Genomic DNA, 16,058 nt, shown 5'->3' on the forward strand with positions numbered 1-16,058 from the left:
AGTGGGTATTCAGACTCCAGACACTCTTACATTACTATATGATGAGCATGTTGCGTTGGAATTTGCCTGTTTCTGACGGATACCTGAACTTGCCATGGTAGCTTCTCTTGTAGCTTATGCTTGAGCACGTGGCAAGTTCGGGGAAACCCGTTTTGGTATACCGTCACATGCCTTAGCTAATTAAACCTGAGTCGTTTGAGCATCCTCGAAGAGAACCTCTAAATTTCTTACATCAGAAGGTATATGTTCGCTTCTTTTTCTACAACTTCGCAGAAATATCTGCTGCTCGGCGTCTTCGAATAAATGAAGGAATGGTCCTTGCTCAATTCTATCCACCTGGTCCCAGCCTGGGTATGCGAATTATCTTCGTTCGCATGTCATATTTCACACCCAAGCACCATCATGTATCAAAGTCCTAATCCCAGTTCACCTTAAGAGCTACAACAATGTCAGTAAAGGCTTTCTATACCTGAAAACAGGGGTGGGGAAAATAACAGGAAACTTACCACAAGGGAACGGCCAATAGCTATCCCAATTCTCCGTCAAATAAACATGGTACGGATACTTCTCACCAGGGAACAACGGCTTCGTGACCTTATGCACCTTACCCTGAGTTCCCTTCGCCGTCCTTAAATTAGGCAACTTCGCAACCTCCTTCAACATAGCCGTCAACGCGACTCTGGTCATCGGCAGCCCCAAGCACTGATGCGGGCCGTGGCCAAGATGGATGTAAGCGTCAAGTGGGCGCGTGAGGTCCACTTTATCTGGGTTGGGGAAGGCGGTGGCGTCATGTGATGCAGCCCGAAGGTCGACGAAAACAATGTCCTTAGGATTGACCTCGATGGTGCGACCCGCGTCCTGGATTGTTGTTTTCTGGACCGCGGAGCGAAAGACACCTGTTTCGCCATTCAGCCTCGAGCCTTCCATGAGATAATGCATCAGGGTTTCGAAACTCTCGTCGTCATCTTTTTGCGCGAGAGCTTGGATAGCAGGCCAGTGCTCTTTGCCTTCCGTAAGGAAATACTCGATTGTCTGACCGAAGAGTTGGCCTTGATTTGGAACCATACCGCCTGCCGTGCCGAGGATGTGACCCCATGTTAGTGTCTTGGGATCCATGCCGCTGTCCAGAAGTCGCTTGATCATGTGGATGCCGTAGTGCTTGAGAGTTGAGTCTTGCGGCCAGATAGTGTTCATGACGGAAGATAGGAGGCCACTCTTTGAAATGGCTTTCACGTTCTCTTCCACGACCTTGCCCAGCATTTGTGTGGCATCGTATGATTTGACGTGCAGAGGGAAGGAAGCAGCGACATCAAGGTCGAAAAAGACGAGGGCGAAGACGCCGGCTAGGATGAGGTAAAGCTCATTCTCTGTGAAGAGGCCATGGGGTCGCTCTTCAGTCTTCAAGGGAAGCATAAACAGTTCCGAGCAGAAGTGGATGTGCGCTCGGTTGCCAACATCCCGGATGATGTCCACCTGGTGAAAGTCTGCAATCTTCGCTGCCTTCTCTTGAAGCAGCTTAGCCGTCATGCTAGTGTACCATTTCTTGACTTCCCTGTCCCAGTCACTGATATAAAGTGCTTTGGACATCATGTTACGTGAGGCAGCGTTCTTAGACCCGTCGCCTGCGAGCATAAAGTCCTTGGCAGAAGGACCCATGAGGAACTCCATAGCTTTACCCCAAGTCACCTTGAACCCATCCTGATTTTCCATCAGAGCCGTCGCGGTCTTGTACTCGAGGATCAAGTGAGGGTCGGGAGTAAACTGTGGCTTATCCCAACTATAAAGGTGGTCTTTCTTGAGATCCTTGAGTGCAACTTTCATCGCGTCAGGTGTGGTAAGAGGATAGTGAGCGTAGATCGAGTTCTGCTGGAAGTGCTTCGGGAAGGCGTTTAGGAAGAGCTTGTAGAACATGCAGCCATGGTCAACACCAACATCAGGATCTACCTCGTGGTAACCCCAGTTGGTGAGATTTCGCGGGTTGTAGTCAATAGTGTAGAACCGATCACCTCGCACGAGGGCGACGGCGTCGGATAAGACTGCTCGAGAGACGGTGTAAGATGGTGTCAGGCCTGAGCCAGGACAGAGGGGTATCTTGGCGTCTTCGACCACAATACCGGGATAAATCTCCACCTTGTCTGGTGTGTCGTAGAGATGCTTGAGTTGCTCGGCGACGTATTTGTCCTTTGTAATGCTGTCAAAAGTCCGATGCTCCTCGAGGCCGAAGTACTTCCTGAACTCGTTCAGTGAGCCCAAATTCCAAGAACGCGCTTGCTCAATTCCAAGGACTTCAATCGCCCTCATCACAGCAGGAACTCTGTTCGGGCCGAAAGAATTTGCGCAGTCCTCGACGCTCTCTGTCATGATCTTAACAAGGCCCTCATCCGGAAGCGTTCCATCCTCTTTGCGAGTTAGACCAGCGAAAGGTCTCTTCTCAGGCTCCTTTGGTGTCTTCTCGCCCACTTGCCTGAGCTTCCCAAGGAATTCAAACTTGTCGACTGTCTTGGGATCCCTGCCCTTTCCAAACAGGCCGTCCCACAAATCTTGAGTCCACTTTTCGTCTCGGTCTGACACCGCAGAATGCCACCTATAAACTAGGTTGAACTCGGCTGAGACTTGGTTGCCTACAGCTGTAGGAACACCCTTCATATCCGCACGAGGATTCAACTGCCAGTTACTGTCAGTGCGGTTGAGATCGAGAATGGTCCGGACGTAGTCAATCAGAATGATGTTGACGTAGAGACCACAGGTGACCAGTCTTCCAGTCTGGAAGAGGTCCTCGTCGTATTTAGCAAGCTTCTGTTTATACAACTTAGCCGCAGCCTCACTCGCCGGGTCCGCTGGAGGTGTAGGCTTCGTGAATCGGTTCCCTTCGTTGATCGAAGCAAGGTTGGCCACAACATGGTTGTGGAAACGATTGAACATAATAAGTAAGACGCCCACACCAGGAGGGAAGAAAAGGAGGCGTTGTTCCGAAAAGCAATCTGGTTTTATCTTTCCGTCAACCTTGACCCTCATGAAGTCCTGCTCCTCTTGGTTGCTACCGTATAAGGGGGAGAGGTCGAGATATGATGAGGTCATTGAGTTCGCAAAGTCATCGTGATCTGTGCGGAAAAGGTCGTGAATGATGATGGAAGCGAGATAAAAAAGTACGCTCGATACCCTGTTTGGGTGGAGCTCTCGGTGTTTCCTTGTCATAATGCTGTCGAAAACAACCCCAGCATCAGGACGAGCGGGCGTCTGCATGAACCTTGGCTCAACAGTCCTGGCGTATGGCGTTCCGGCTGCGCCAAGCTGAGGATGGATGAGACTGTTGTTGGAACCATTAGCAGAGCGGAATTGGTATTTTGCTCCGAGGTACGACATCGGCGGGTGCTGCAGGTCGTTCCAGAGTGTCGTCAGCAAATTGTGCGTGAGTTTGTCACGAAACTGGGAGCCATCTGGTAGTTTGGCAGCTGCTCTGATTATGCCTTCCATCAGATATGTTTTATCATCAGTTGGCTCTCCGGTCAACTTCGCATATGAAAGCTTCAGTAATGTGTCGGCGTCTTCGATTCTCAGGTGGGTCAGATCCGTAATATCTCCCAGAACCCTCTTGAGAATAGCATTTTCCTTCTCTGGATCAAGGTCTGACCCATCCCCGGTTTGATTAGGTACTGGTCGGACTGCAGCACCAACAACACTAGCGGCTTGCTTGAAGGGTGCACCTAGGGCATTCCGAAGCTTGTCAAGCTCAGAGATCCCTTCCGGCCTCGGAGGAGTGATACCGGTGCGGGTCTCGACTTTGTCTTTCCATTCGTCGGCCATGATGGGTGAATGATACTGATGACGGGATCAGTCAGTGGGAGAAACATCAGACAAGAAATGAAATTGGACTTTGTGGGGAGATGTTCCGAGAGAACCGAAAAGGAGGGTACCCCGCTAGATCTTCGTAGACAAGAGAGTGGCACTTGGAGATGGAATGTCGGGACGAGATAACTTTGGAACGAGAAAATGTTGAGCGGTAGGACTAGAAAGGCCTCAATGTGCCATCCCAACTCTAATGGGTCGAATGGAAGACACCTCAAGAGTAACAAGAACAATATCGTGAATTCTGAACCTGTCGAGGTACTCACATTGATATTTGGACGGTAGAGTAAAAATAGTAACAGAAACGACCTAAACCTTGAGCTCTCCGTAAGATTCCAACAAGGGTTCGGAACAACTCTCTGTCTTGGACCCAGGGAGTCGCGACAGGGCTATCAAGTGGGGGCCGTAAGGCTGAAATGTGAATGTGATACCAGCAGAGATTTTGGCGCGGGATATCCAAATACGATGTTTCGTTCACGTACGTCGAACCAAGAGACGACAAACGATCAGATTTACCATTGCTCACACCAGGAACCAACGTCCGTCTTATATCTCTGAAGTCCGGTCCCGCAAAGAAAGAAACGTGCCAGAACGAAAGCTGCGGCTGAACCTCTTGCCTGGTCGAGAATGGATTGGTTGTAAGTCAGCACGCTCTCAGGGCTTCGCCGCCAGCCACAACCCCTCCGCCCCCAGCTCGTTCACTTCCTCGGCCCGCCCATTCGCCCCGTCAGCCAATCAGCACCCGGCAAAAGCAACCTCTCCAAGAAAAAAGGCATATGTACCAGGCAGTCAGCTGAAAAAGGATGCTTGTGAATGGTCTCATGTGCAATCAAAAAGGGACCCCACCATCCAGGATCACTCCGTTTTTAGCCGCTAGTTGAAGGACAAGTCTGCCTTTTGTGACGACAGTGTCAGCTTGGGCAACGACTAGAGACCGGCTTCAACAAGGCAATGTGATTATCTACTATCGTCTGACGTTTTCTAGCATGCAGGACCAAGAGCATCTATCATTGTCGGTGAGGGCGGTGGCTTGTCTTCGCGCTTATGCAGGGTCGCTTTGCATCTCAATGTCTTTCCCGCCAGAAGGGGACACACATCGGCCTAGCCGATCCGCAAGCGGTGCGGGGAAGAACATCAAAATTGAATCTGGCGGTCTCAAATCAAGGCTAAAGGATATTGGATTATGAGAATTATCGAAGCAGCGTATATAACGTACGGCGATGCTATTGTTGCCATTGTTGTTGTGCCACTGCACACAAAAACATGGCGGAGGTAGCATTGCAACGGCGACCTAGCGGCCTCCGCTACAACAATTTGATCTCGTGCGGCGTGCGGGCGATGATGGTGATGAGATGATGCAAGGCCCGTCTCAGCCTCGGCGCGAGCTGCAATTGTGTAGAACAGCCCTGCCACCGACGGTAACCGCTGGTTCTCTACGTTGCAGTGCCCAAACTTAGTAGATACCTGGGAGCATGACGAACCGCTTGCGCCTGTATTTGTCCCCGAATTCCTTGCGGTAGCGCTTTTCCTTCTTCTTCGCCCACAAGGCCATCTGGACGGCTGCCGCCACCAGAAACACGCCAGTGCTCAGACTCCAATTGACCAGCCAGACGCCAACCCAAGCCATAGTCTCAAACATGTAGTTAGGGCACGTCACGAGGCTAAAACCAAGCCCCTTTGGGATCCCTCGGTCGGTGCTGCCTGGGCGCCGCAGATTCTTCAGCGTGTAGTGGTTGGACAGGTTTCCCAACTCGCCGATCACGAAGAGCGCAATTCCGGCGTAGGTTATCAGAGGATTTGAGGCACGAGCGGTCGGTGCATTGGGGCCATAAGTCCAGTATGCCAGGTTCAAGCCCGACAATAGCCAGTAGTGCGCGCTGTTCTTGAAAATGTTCCTGGCGGGCATGGTAGCGAGGGAGAAGCGGTGTACGAAGAGGGTCTCAAACTCGCGCTTCAAAAAATGCAGCGAGACCATAAGTAGTGAAAGTTTTTGTAGCTCGGAGGGTGGAGTGGAGGTGCCGTAGATCAAAGCGCGGGCCGAGTAGACGAGAGGGTGGATGAGGAGGGGGCCAAGGTACTCGACTATGAAGACTGTCCGCCAGGCAATTTGGGGGCCTGTTGCAAAGAAATTAGATATGCAAAATATAGAGATGAAATACATAGATGATAATCCCGTTACGCACCGAGGTCCTTCACGTCTATTGCACTCCTGCTCCGAAGTCCTGTTTGGTATACTGTCACCGAACCGGTGTTGGGGATTGGCGAGCCATCGCTGCCCTTTGTAATTCTCAGCCGGTGGGTGGAAGACTTAGAGGCACTCGCAATTTTCTCGAATATCTGAGTGGTTGAGTCGTCCGGGCTGATGGTGATGGATTCGGGAAGGTTCTTGATCGGTCGGCCTGTAGAAACACAATGTTAGTGGCCATAGAGCTCGTTATAGGAGCATTCATCCTACCACGGGGGCGCACTACAAGCGATATGCTGGATGAAGCCATTGTGGGAGCACAGAGAGGTGGGGATGCGCTAGAAGGATATCTCAGGTAATTTCTGTCCTAGGACTCCCTCTTCGGGCTTAGTGCAGTCTCCACTGCACGTGCACATTGTTGACTGTGCATCTACCCGCTCATCCCCACCTCAACATTCGCTCGCCTCAACCACACTCAGTTCTTCGAGTCTTCTTTTCCCATCACTAGAGGCCATGGAAAACGGCAATCCCCCTCAGCCTGGGCTTTCAGCTCGGCCCACAACCAGATTTCGGGCGCCTAACACAAGCACTCCTGCAAGCCACCACTGAGTTCGCAAATCTTGCCAATCTTCCTCAAATTGCTCAGTCCACGACAATAATACAGCAGGTGCAGCAAACTACCAACAGACGCAGCAGCAGGTGCAGCAGATGCAGCAACAGACACTGCAACTCCGCACAGATATCTCCACAGGCCATCAAGCAAACGTGAGTGAATACTATTTTGATGTCCTATTTATCTATTAACTAGTTATTGTTACAGCGAGTACGATTCTACTACCCGCCTTCAAAACTCTTGTATTAGAAGACCCAGCACCCTCTTACCGCACTCCGCGAATTGACGACAAACATCGACGTCCAAGGGTTTCCTGCCACACCCGCTCAGCTTTCGAATATGTCAGGTCCTGCGCTAGATCAAGTGTTAACCGCACTAAACCTGCTTACCAATGGCACGACTGCGGATAAGAAACAATGACTAAGGTTCTATGTTGGATTAAAGGATATACGTTAGCAATGCGAGAGGCGTTATCATACCAGAATGGATGGTCGGAACAATAAATGGTTAGTTGTAGCTTGGAAAGGTTCTTTAGCTTCACTTGCTAAGCTTCTCCAACTGTACTTGCTCTCCTTAAAATTCGGTTAATGTAATACAGTGGCAAAGCCATAAACTTCTTGTACTATATTATATATAGCTGGAGTTGCTGACACCAGAGTGACTGCTCGCGCGGCACTTGCTAAAAAATGGCTAGAGATTACAAAAGCTGATGGATGTAGGTTGCTCCAAAAACGACGGTAGAAACTCTCCAAAAAGGGAGTCAAAAGTCCCCGGACATAGAGTTACTGTGGTAGTGTGGGTAGACATCGCTGGACCCGGTTAGTCTTGGCATATAAATCCGCTAGTCCGGAAAGGGGTAGCCTCTACAAATTTTCCACTATGCCCTGTTTAGCACCCTCTGCAGAGGAAACAAGAGGCCACGAAAAGTGGTTCGCGATGTATGGAGTAGAAATTGGAGAATATAGTGCGCCGCGGCCAGTGTTCATGTATTCTTTTGTGCCTAAGACCGTAAGATATCCATCCAGTTGCTTAATTGGCAACTACCTGCCAACTTTAGCCAAAGTCCACCACCACCTGTTTAACGACCTCAGGCCCAATGGCAGCAACAAGCTCTCCAATGACACCCTTGAGCGACCTGGGATCTCGAATATAACTCTTTTCCCAATTCATGAGATCCTTTCAGCGGTTAGCTATCATGCCTATTAGGGAGTATATCCTCAAGAACTCACCCCTGCTTCCACTGTGATAGACCTTTTCCTAATTTGGATCGCTGTATGATCGAGCTGCACTTGATGCTCGATTTGCTCCACCGTCATAAGACCGGGAACTTTTAATTCGAAGAGAGACATCCCTTGCATCACAGCCTTTCCAGCGTCTTCCGCGTTGAGCAGGGGGTATTCGGGTGCGACTTCCGGGGTATCGCCGGCATCGCCGGCATCGCCCTTCGATTCGTTCTCAATATCCTGGGCAGCTATGGCGGTATCCTCTCTTCGCCGACGTTCTCTTGACAACGACACGTAGGCCTTGGCGTCGAGTAACCTTCGGAGTTCTCCGTCTAAAGGATTCCACTCGTAGGTTTCTGGATCCAGTATATATGAGGGTCTATACTCTCCCTTGTATCGCATCTTCACGCAGGAGTGGATGTAGTAGCCCATATAATAGAACTGGTAACCCCCTTCCGACGCCAACGCTATTTCTCTCATGGCGCTCAACTTGCCGAAGCTCCACTTCTCAAAATCAGAATGATAAATCGAGTAGACACTGCTAACACAGTGGGGCAAAAGATCTAGCACGCTCATGGCAATGAGCCGGCCATCAAGCCGGTAACATTGATGATAAGATCCTAGCTGCTGTGTATGTCCGTCTACTTCTCGGATGGTACGTTGCAGCGGGGAGCCACAGAGGAAGCGTTTGAAGCCATCCTTTGACACATCAGAAGGCCCATCATGGTGAACATGTTGTTGGTAATTACTGAAGAGTTCGAACTTTTCATCTGTGAACTCGTCTGGCTCCAGAATCACTTCAAATCGATGTGCCGGCTCTGGTGGGCGTTTTAATTTCTCAAATTCGCCCTCGTGAATGGTACTAACAAGGTCGAATCCATTCCGCTGTCGAGCCTTTTCTCTGAGATTCGGTTAGTAAGGGAAGTATGGGAAAGCCTGACTTGGCTCACTGCTTAGTTTTGGGATATAGTTTTGCTGCCTCCTTGATGTAGTCTTCACCAAGGATGTGTTTATTCCACCGATTCACCGCGTGTCTGTGTTCTTTGGCGGGGTTGAAGGAAGCGGCGGGGAGCCTGTCGTATGTTAGGCTATTGTGGCTCTGTATCCAGTGCCAATACGTGCCGAATGGTGTAATGAGGGCAGCAGTGCCGAAGTACATCTGGCTTGTAGAGAATCGTACCGGATCTAGCAGGGCGGAGATTTAGTCCTGTATCTATCGACTACCGCAATCTTGCTCGATTTTTAAATGGGAAGACCGTCGAGATAGCTTACCTCCGCCACCCACGGTCAACCAGATCCTGGTAAGCTTGGGTACTTAGGCTCTTCGACGTGATGTAGTAAGAGCATCCTGATTATGTAACATTGTCAGTACCTAGGTAATGCAATTGGTGTCATCCCGAGATCTCCCGTCTGATCGTTGTGGAGTAGCAGGGGAGGCCGAAAACAACAGTGACGTGGTATTGTTGACACGATAGAGCAGTGAGCCCCATCGCGCCTATGTCGCACGATACCGTCATGGCTGCTGGCACAGAATGATATTCAGGGCTACGATCAAACCTTGGCGAGCTTCGGCTAGCTGCTTCGGAACAGGTTTAATCATGCACATAGCGGGGAGTTGAAGAGTGCACGTGAGCGTGAGCAACCTTAATGGAACATCAAATGAACAAGGAAGCGTCGACATGGCCATCCATGCTGATTCAGAATGTCCATGGCTTCGCTATCATTCTCTTGGCCGGCCTCGCGAAGACAGGTCATGCACGCGTGACGGTCTTGCGAAGGGGGAAGGAGAGGAAATGGCTACATACGAGAATTTGGAGTGCGACGGCCAGTAGAGGCATCTTTGCAGTATCCGCAACTCTCCGCCGAGTAGCCTAGAGGAGTGAGGGAGGACATCAGCACCTTGTCAAATATCCAGGAATCGGGAGAGGGTTGTCCGTCGTCTTTTTTAAACGGTGAAGCGCGTTCGGTATCCAGCCAGACAGGCACGAGCCCCAGGCGAGGCAGATGGTTGGAGCAAGACGTACCTAAAGGCGTTACAAGGGACTGCATGATGGCAGCATAAGCGTGGGAGCCAGCCGCTGCGGTGGGGGGGGGGAATTAGTCTTAGGCGGGAGCGGCGTGAGTGCGACGGAAGGGTTGAATCCAGAGGCGTTGGGGAGCAGCTGCTTGGAAGGGAACAGGGTCGAGGCCTACGCTGGAGCTCCGGTGTTTGAACTTCGAAGTGAGACTGGAGCGAGAATTCTAGCGGGAGACAGCGGCGCCGTTACCCTGACAGGCAAAGATGACAAGAATAAATGGGTGGGCAGTGATGACGGGCGAGGCAGAGATGCAGAGTGCTGCGGCGGAGAAATCTGGCCGGCGGGTTCAGGTACTGCACTGACATGCAGACGACAACCCAGCAGGCAGCGCAGCTCTCCAGATATCTGATCTGCGGCTTCACGAGGGCGAATTCGCGCCTGTCACTGGAGCATTCAGGAGCCCCATGGCCCATGGATTGATAGAGCACCACGTCATGGCGAGATTGAGAGGCAGAGGAGGGCTGCCTAGGTGCTTTGTGCCCCGCAAGCCGGCATCCTTCACCCCTCGGACGACACCGAAAGACGCGCGCTGGCTGGCCACAACACTCGCGGGCGAGCCCTTCGCGTGCAACTCTCGCTGCTGCTGCTGCTGCTGCCTCGCCGCTCGCCGCGGAGCATATGTGCCATTGTCGTCGCGCATATTCTCGTCGCGACATGCCCCCCGGCCGCACGCCCGTGTGTCGTCCTCTGATCTGAGGCTTGGCGCCTATAGGCTCCGGAGATGGTGAGTAGTTACGCTGGGCGTGGTGACCCAGCCGCGACCTCTTAGTCTCCCACATTTTTTACAGACCCTGATTCGAACCACCTAAAACACATACACGATCCACGATGCCTCCCTCCTTCCCTCTGCGCAGGCCCTTTCAATATCCTCAGCCCCGTCCCCCGCGGGACTGAGCCGTCAGCCTCCTCGCAGCTTCCCTCTCGCTCCCCCAAGCTCTGCTCTCTTGATCAGCCCCAGACTCACGCTACCTGCCCGTTGCTCGGCTTCATTTCGTGTCCTGAAGCCACCCTCCCCGTCGCCGGCATAGATAGTCTCTCCCTCAGCTGCCACCTTCACAGTCTGCACGCTGTTTCGTTGAGCAAGTCGCACCTTCCTCTGCCACCCTCTGCGCCTGCTCGCCCTTCGTTGAGGTACCCCCCATCGCCCCTGCCCTCCATGGCTGCCACCCAGCAGCTGCCCATGCAGTCGCGCACCGGCCGGAGCAACCAGCGTGAGTCTGAGCGTGACCGCTTCACAAATTGACGCCGATTCCGTTGACAATTGGCTGACATTCTTTGTCCTGTGCATAGGCTACGGCTCCCAAGGAGAGCGACTTGTCGCTGGAATTGTCCCCCTCTCAGCCGACAAATACTACGTGCTCCTCATCCAGTCGGCTCGCCGCGGCGGCTGGGTGCTCCCCAAGGGCGGCTGGGAGACCGACGAAGCAACCGCCCAAGATGCCGCCAAGCGAGAGGCCTGGGAAGAAGCCGGCATCATCTGCAAAATCTCCTACGACCTCGGCCTCATCCCCGAGAGTAGGCGGCCGGAGCAGCTCACGGCGCAGGCCCCGAAAGCCGCCTACCACTTCTTTGAGGCCATCGTCGAGAAGCAAGAAGCGCAGTGGCCCGAGATGAACAAGCGCTCGAGACAGTGGATGACATACACGCAAGCCAGAACGGCGTTAGCGGATCGACCGGAGTTGCTTGCCGCTCTGGATCGATGTACCATGCATCGTTAGACCGGAAGTTGAGAAGTTTTCATGCTGCGTCCGGGGGAGAACTGCCTTCAACACGAGACCACCTTATCCTACAACATACCCCAATCTCGGCGGACGCTTTTCCTTCACAGCAATGCATCACAGCAGGGTCGCAAAAAAGTCCGGTGGTTCATAGACTTCAATTTTTTTCGTTTCTTTTTCTCCAATCTGGCGTCGGTGGCTTGTCTTCGACTAGAGGGATGCATATGCGGCTCTCGAAGTATGAGGGAGCGGTGAGCCAGGAGCACTCTCCAAGGCTCACTCAAATGCAACCTGTCCACTGCCAAGAATTTGATCAATTCTTTCGGACTCTGCGTATGAGCTCACTTGAACTGTTCCTAGGGTTGAGGGAGCTCGGTTCCGAGCTCGCTATTCCACCCGGGAGCCGAAGATTGTCCCGAGTAATCGCAGAAGAAAATTCTCCCGACTGCAGGTCACATGACAGCGCGATGAATAACTATCGGCCGCTGATCACGTCACAGAATTGTAGTAAATGCCTAAGGTAGCGGTTCTTCTTGAGTTAAAATAAATATACCCAATGCGGTCATCCGGGCGAGCGAATCATAAGCCGGAGCATTTCAATTACCCCCGGTCATTTTCTTCTTAACAGCACACGGTGCATTTATTTAGGCACTCTTAATCCTGCTGTCTACTTAAATAATCGCTTCAACGCTTCATAGCCAATAGCAAATTTATACTCTTCCTTGCTATTATTGTTTGTATATTGTTACTCTCCTCTTGGATCCTGCAATCGATCCCCCCCCGTATCGTTTCTCTCCTCTGTGGCTAAATTACGACACTGTAGTCGCTTTCTTGTCTCTTCTCAGTCTTTGCGTACACTCTCTTCAAAGTCTTAAGCACAATCGTCTCAATCGATCTACTGACCTGCATGTCATATATGACTTCTCTAATGTCCACCCCCACGCAGACTGTACAACAGTCGCCCCCAAGTAATCTGATCGCACAACTCACCATGTGCAAACTCACATATCGGCAAGCAAGACTAAGGTTTCGTTATGGACAGCTGTCGTTGTTCTTGGGAAATCTTCCTAGTCTTCTGAATGAAGACGATTCAACACCAGGATAGACCCTTCTGCGAGAGTCTGGTTCTGACCAGACTCATCACCACTGACTCCGCGATTGTCCTCGTTGCTCGTTAAATTATGGTTCTCGAGTAGTAGGGTACAGATAAGTAGAATACAAGACCAAGGTATATTCTATATAATCTTCCATTTCGGGGATTACCCGTATGCCTCATCTTTGCGGTCCAAGGCAAGAGGGATAGAGAAAAGGCCCACTATACTGTCGAGCCAAGGGATATGGAACGCGACTCTCATCTTAAATACCGCGCGTATTCTAGGTTTGAAGGAAACTCGAAAGTCTAGTCGAAGATGGCTTTGGAGTTTGCTAGAGGCTAAAGGCTAAGTGTGCAACGCCAGTCAGCTCTCATATTATAAACTTCTGCTAGGAAAATTTAAATCCAGGTTCCACCTTTTCTCGTATCAGATATAATGGTTCACCTGCTACGGCTAGCTTAGATCTCATGAGTGTTGTTTTTAGCGTGAGGCTAAATACTATTAAAGGTGCGTGCATATTAGAAATATAGATACTTGCAGTAGCATAAAATTCTTCAAAGACTCGATTTTCTTGGTGTGCCTTTCGGGGTTCGGCCAGTTATCCAAAGCTCTCAACAGATCCTGCGGTATTTTGGGGTATACCCACCACTGCCCCCTCGAGGATGTCAGGATTCTAGACTAGTGGCGGTAAAACGGTAGCCTCTGATTCGGTCTTGTTACGTCTGTGTCGCAAGGCTGTCCAATCAGATACCTACCGCAATCCCTGACTGAATCACTTCCTTTCGAGGGCGGCGCCTTTTCGCTCTCCAGCACCTCCTATGGGGTCTCCCCTTAGAGCTGCGGATACTTTCAGTACGAAGTATCCTACCTCTCAATTTAGCGAGGATTGCGTGTCGCACAGGTGTTGGAGTTGGTGTCACGTTCCGATCTCCGAAAACACCCTCCCCAGTACCGTAACAGTACGAAGTCGACGAAATCCGACTTCAGGCGAACCACACAAGCTCATTCTCATCTCCCCATTGTCTTAACTACATGTGAAATTGTCCACATACTCGATTGTTTCGTGTTTTCTTCTCCGACCTGGCGAGGTATTTTGTTTATTAGAGCTCACCGCAAATGTTCCACCATTGTGCGCATTCACTTCCAAGCCCCATTTATCGAATAACCGATGAATAGGGCAAACTTCCAGCCAAGAAAAATCCAGGAGGAAATCATTTCTGTTCAACCTGGCTGGTCAAAAAAAGCCGTCTCCGCACCTCTCGGTATTTGCACCACGGTGCTTGGTGGATAGCAAGAGGAATCAGAGGTGAGTTGCCTTCATAAGTCTCAAATTCGTTCCCCATGGGTCTAGGATATCTTGCTCACATATTACAATGAGATGCGTAGACGTTGAGTCAGCAACTTCCTCATTGCAACTCTATCAAATCCCGTGCCGGGGGTGGAATACCCGAAAACGGAAGGTACGAGATGTTCACGAAACCCGCAAGCAACAGCAGCGACAGTATAATGCGCTTCTTGAGGCGCGAAGAGGTAAATTTTAGGATGCTTATTGGTATTCCAAGAGGAGAGGAGCAACGGGGAGGACGAACGAAGACTACCCTTTTCCATCACAGCGCACGTCTGATCGGATCGTCATTTTTCGCCAGAATCCACACTTATTAAGCATGATACCTCCGCCCAATGCGCTCTTTTCCTTCCTATTTGCACTTTTCTTCGCCTGAGTTATCCTCTTCTAATCCCCCTAATTCAACGCATTTACCAAGCTCGGCACATCCATCAAACTCTCGATATTGGAGATTTTCCAAATCAAGCTCAATTCTCGATAAATACGACCGTATCCATGGTCCCGAGCTCCACCCCTCGATTCGGTACTCCTCGACCCAAGATGGGAAAGGTACGTCATTGATACGAGGTGTTTTCAGCTCTGGAAGGCTCAAGCTTCACCAAGCTTATCTTTGGCCGCCACAAGGCAAAGCTTATGCGCGCACTCTATTTGCGGGGCGCAGTAGCTTCATCAATTCGCGCCCCCCATAGGCGTTTCTTTCGTTTCACGGCCCCGAAAAGGCTAAAGGTTCTCAGGAATCGTCAGCGTTCTCGTGTTGGAAGAAGTGGTGCCATTCAGATGAGACCAGAGAAGAGTAATGCAGAGCGGGCGATTGTTTCACGGGTTTGTTTTGGGATGGATGGCAGCCGACGGATCCGTACATATGTTTCCTTTTCAGGCTTTCCACTTTTACCCCTCTAACCCCCTCCTCTTGCTGGATCTCTGTTCCCTCCAGACCTCACTTGATCGCGTGCTCTCAATAAACCAATATTTTGCGCTGTTGGCAAGTGGACTCGGCGAAAATGTCGTCACATGACTTCTACAATTCCACTCCTGGATCGAACCACCCTCCTACCCAAGGATACAACCCTGCCGGAGCCCCGCCCAACCAGAGCTATCCTCCACAGCAATATGGCGCTCAGCAACAAGGTGGACAACAATATGGTGCTCCGCAATACGGTGGTCAACAACATGACGGTCAGCAATATGGTGGACAGCAGCACGGCGGACAGCAATACGGTGCTCCCCCTCAGCAGTACAGCGCTACGCAATATGGAGCTCCCCAACAGCAGTACGGCGCTCCTCAGCAGCAGTACGGCGCTCCTCCTCAGCAGTACGGTAGTGCTCCTCAGCAGCATGGTTCTCCTCCTCAGCAGTATGGAGCTCCTCCCCAACACGGTGCACCTCAACACAGCGCCAATCATCAGTACGCGCCCCAAACTCAGCCACCACCCCAACACGCCCCACAAACTCACGACACTACTGCACCTCCCGCCGGTGCTGGCGAAGGAGAACGTGGTCTCTTCGGTAGCAACAGTAAAGGCGGCAAAGAGTCCGGCGGCATGATGGGAAAGGGTCTCGGATTCTTGGGCAAGTTCGCTGAAAAGCAGATTAAGAAGAAAACGGGAATGGGAGGGTCTTCTGGACATGGTGATAAGGCTCATGGCGGTGGGGCACATGGTGGAGGAGGAGGGCTTTCGGGGCTCTTGGGTGGACATAAGAAAGCTAGCCATGGAGGACATGGTGGAGGGCATGGTGGAGGGCATGGTGGCGGGCATGGTGGGGGTCATGGTGGGGGGCATGGTGGAGGTCATGGAGGACACGGGGGACATCATGAAGAGCACCACGAGGAGTATCAGGAGGAGGAGTATGAGCAAGAGGAGTATAGTGACTAATCACGAGCCGTGTTTCTATTTTCTATTTATTTTTTTTTAAAAAAAAGAGAAAGTTCCCAGACATAATGCGTCAGCCATTGTG

The 16,058-nt window shown here is 51.3% G+C and overlaps 6 protein-coding genes across 6 annotated transcripts; 2 read left to right on the plus strand and 4 right to left on the minus strand.

The window, feature by feature from the left end:
• Window positions 1-18: 18 nt before the first annotated feature.
• Window positions 19-4,184, minus strand: BDR25DRAFT_261963 (heme peroxidase). Its single transcript, XM_033686737.1, has 2 exons — window positions 507-4,184; window positions 19-438 (listed from the first exon to the last, which is right to left on the minus strand). The coding sequence occupies exons 1-2, from the start codon at window positions 3,802-3,804 to the stop codon at window positions 416-418; spliced, it is 3,321 nt and encodes a 1,106-aa protein (XP_033547629.1). The 5' UTR covers window positions 3,805-4,184; the 3' UTR covers window positions 19-415.
• Window positions 4,185-5,033: 849 nt separating this feature from the next.
• On the minus strand, window positions 5,034-6,361 carry BDR25DRAFT_261966 (uncharacterized protein). The gene is made up of 3 exons (XM_033686738.1): window positions 6,302-6,361; window positions 6,030-6,245; window positions 5,034-5,961 (listed from the first exon to the last, which is right to left on the minus strand). Exons 1-3 carry the CDS (start codon window positions 6,339-6,341, stop codon window positions 5,300-5,302), a joined length of 918 nt encoding a protein of 305 aa, XP_033547630.1. The 5' UTR covers window positions 6,342-6,361; the 3' UTR covers window positions 5,034-5,299.
• A 959-nt stretch (window positions 6,362-7,320) lies between these two features.
• Window positions 7,321-10,174, minus strand: BDR25DRAFT_303772 (arginine-tRNA-protein transferase 1). The gene is made up of 7 exons (XM_033690075.1): window positions 9,892-10,174; window positions 9,673-9,738; window positions 9,140-9,215; window positions 8,990-9,052; window positions 8,818-8,940; window positions 7,874-8,768; window positions 7,321-7,820 (listed from the first exon to the last, which is right to left on the minus strand). Exons 1-7 carry the CDS (start codon window positions 9,914-9,916, stop codon window positions 7,698-7,700), a joined length of 1,371 nt encoding a protein of 456 aa, XP_033547631.1. The 5' UTR covers window positions 9,917-10,174; the 3' UTR covers window positions 7,321-7,697.
• A 927-nt stretch (window positions 10,175-11,101) lies between these two features.
• On the plus strand, window positions 11,102-11,663 carry BDR25DRAFT_225004 (uncharacterized protein; the record flags this gene model as incomplete). Its single annotated transcript, XM_033685166.1, has 2 exons — window positions 11,102-11,156; window positions 11,236-11,663. 2 exons carry the CDS (start codon window positions 11,102-11,104, stop codon window positions 11,661-11,663), a joined length of 483 nt encoding a protein of 160 aa, XP_033547632.1.
• A 728-nt stretch (window positions 11,664-12,391) lies between these two features.
• Window positions 12,392-14,365, minus strand: BDR25DRAFT_355272 (uncharacterized protein; the record flags this gene model as incomplete). Its single annotated transcript, XM_033695430.1, has 15 exons — window positions 12,392-12,426; window positions 12,482-12,588; window positions 12,669-12,730; window positions 12,761-12,850; window positions 12,883-12,978; window positions 13,013-13,102; window positions 13,173-13,214; window positions 13,292-13,405; window positions 13,437-13,479; window positions 13,534-13,621; window positions 13,678-13,758; window positions 13,810-13,837; window positions 13,869-13,983; window positions 14,033-14,104; window positions 14,130-14,365. 15 exons carry the CDS (start codon window positions 14,363-14,365, stop codon window positions 12,392-12,394), a joined length of 1,299 nt encoding a protein of 432 aa, XP_033547633.1.
• Window positions 14,366-15,103: 738 nt separating this feature from the next.
• On the plus strand, window positions 15,104-15,976 carry BDR25DRAFT_314463 (uncharacterized protein; the record flags this gene model as incomplete). Its single annotated transcript, XM_033691452.1, has 1 exon — window positions 15,104-15,976. One exon carries the CDS (start codon window positions 15,104-15,106, stop codon window positions 15,974-15,976), a length of 873 nt encoding a protein of 290 aa, XP_033547634.1.
• Window positions 15,977-16,058: the final 82 nt, after the last annotated feature.

The sequence above is a fragment of the Lindgomyces ingoldianus genome (assembly GCF_010093535.1).
Source record: "Lindgomyces ingoldianus strain ATCC 200398 unplaced genomic scaffold BDR25scaffold_16, whole genome shotgun sequence".
Taxonomy (NCBI): Eukaryota; Fungi; Ascomycota; class Dothideomycetes; order Pleosporales; family Lindgomycetaceae; genus Lindgomyces; species Lindgomyces ingoldianus.

Coding starts and splice junctions, on each gene's coding strand:
- BDR25DRAFT_261963 (XM_033686737.1), bottom strand. CDS start 3,804: ATGGCCGACGAATGGAAAGACAAAGTCGAGACCCGCACCGGTATCACT. Junction 439..506: donor CTATTGGCCGTTCCCTTGTG/GTAAGTTTCCTG, acceptor ACATTGTTGTAG/CTCTTAAGGTGAACTGGGAT.
- BDR25DRAFT_261966 (XM_033686738.1), bottom strand. CDS start 6,341: ATGGCTTCATCCAGCATATCGCTTGTAGTGCGCCCCCGTG. Junction 6,246..6,301: donor GCTTGTAGTGCGCCCCCGTG/GTAGGATGAATG, acceptor GTGTTTCTACAG/GCCGACCGATCAAGAACCTT. Junction 5,962..6,029: donor AATAGACGTGAAGGACCTCG/GTGCGTAACGGG, acceptor TCTTTGCAACAG/GCCCCCAAATTGCCTGGCGG.
- BDR25DRAFT_303772 (XM_033690075.1), bottom strand. CDS start 9,916: ATGCAGTCCCTTGTAACGCCTTTAG. Junction 9,739..9,891: donor GTCCCTTGTAACGCCTTTAG/GTACGTCTTGCT, acceptor TCACTCCTCTAG/GCTACTCGGCGGAGAGTTGC. Junction 8,941..8,989: donor TGCCCTCATTACACCATTCG/GCACGTATTGGC, acceptor AACATACGACAG/GCTCCCCGCCGCTTCCTTCA.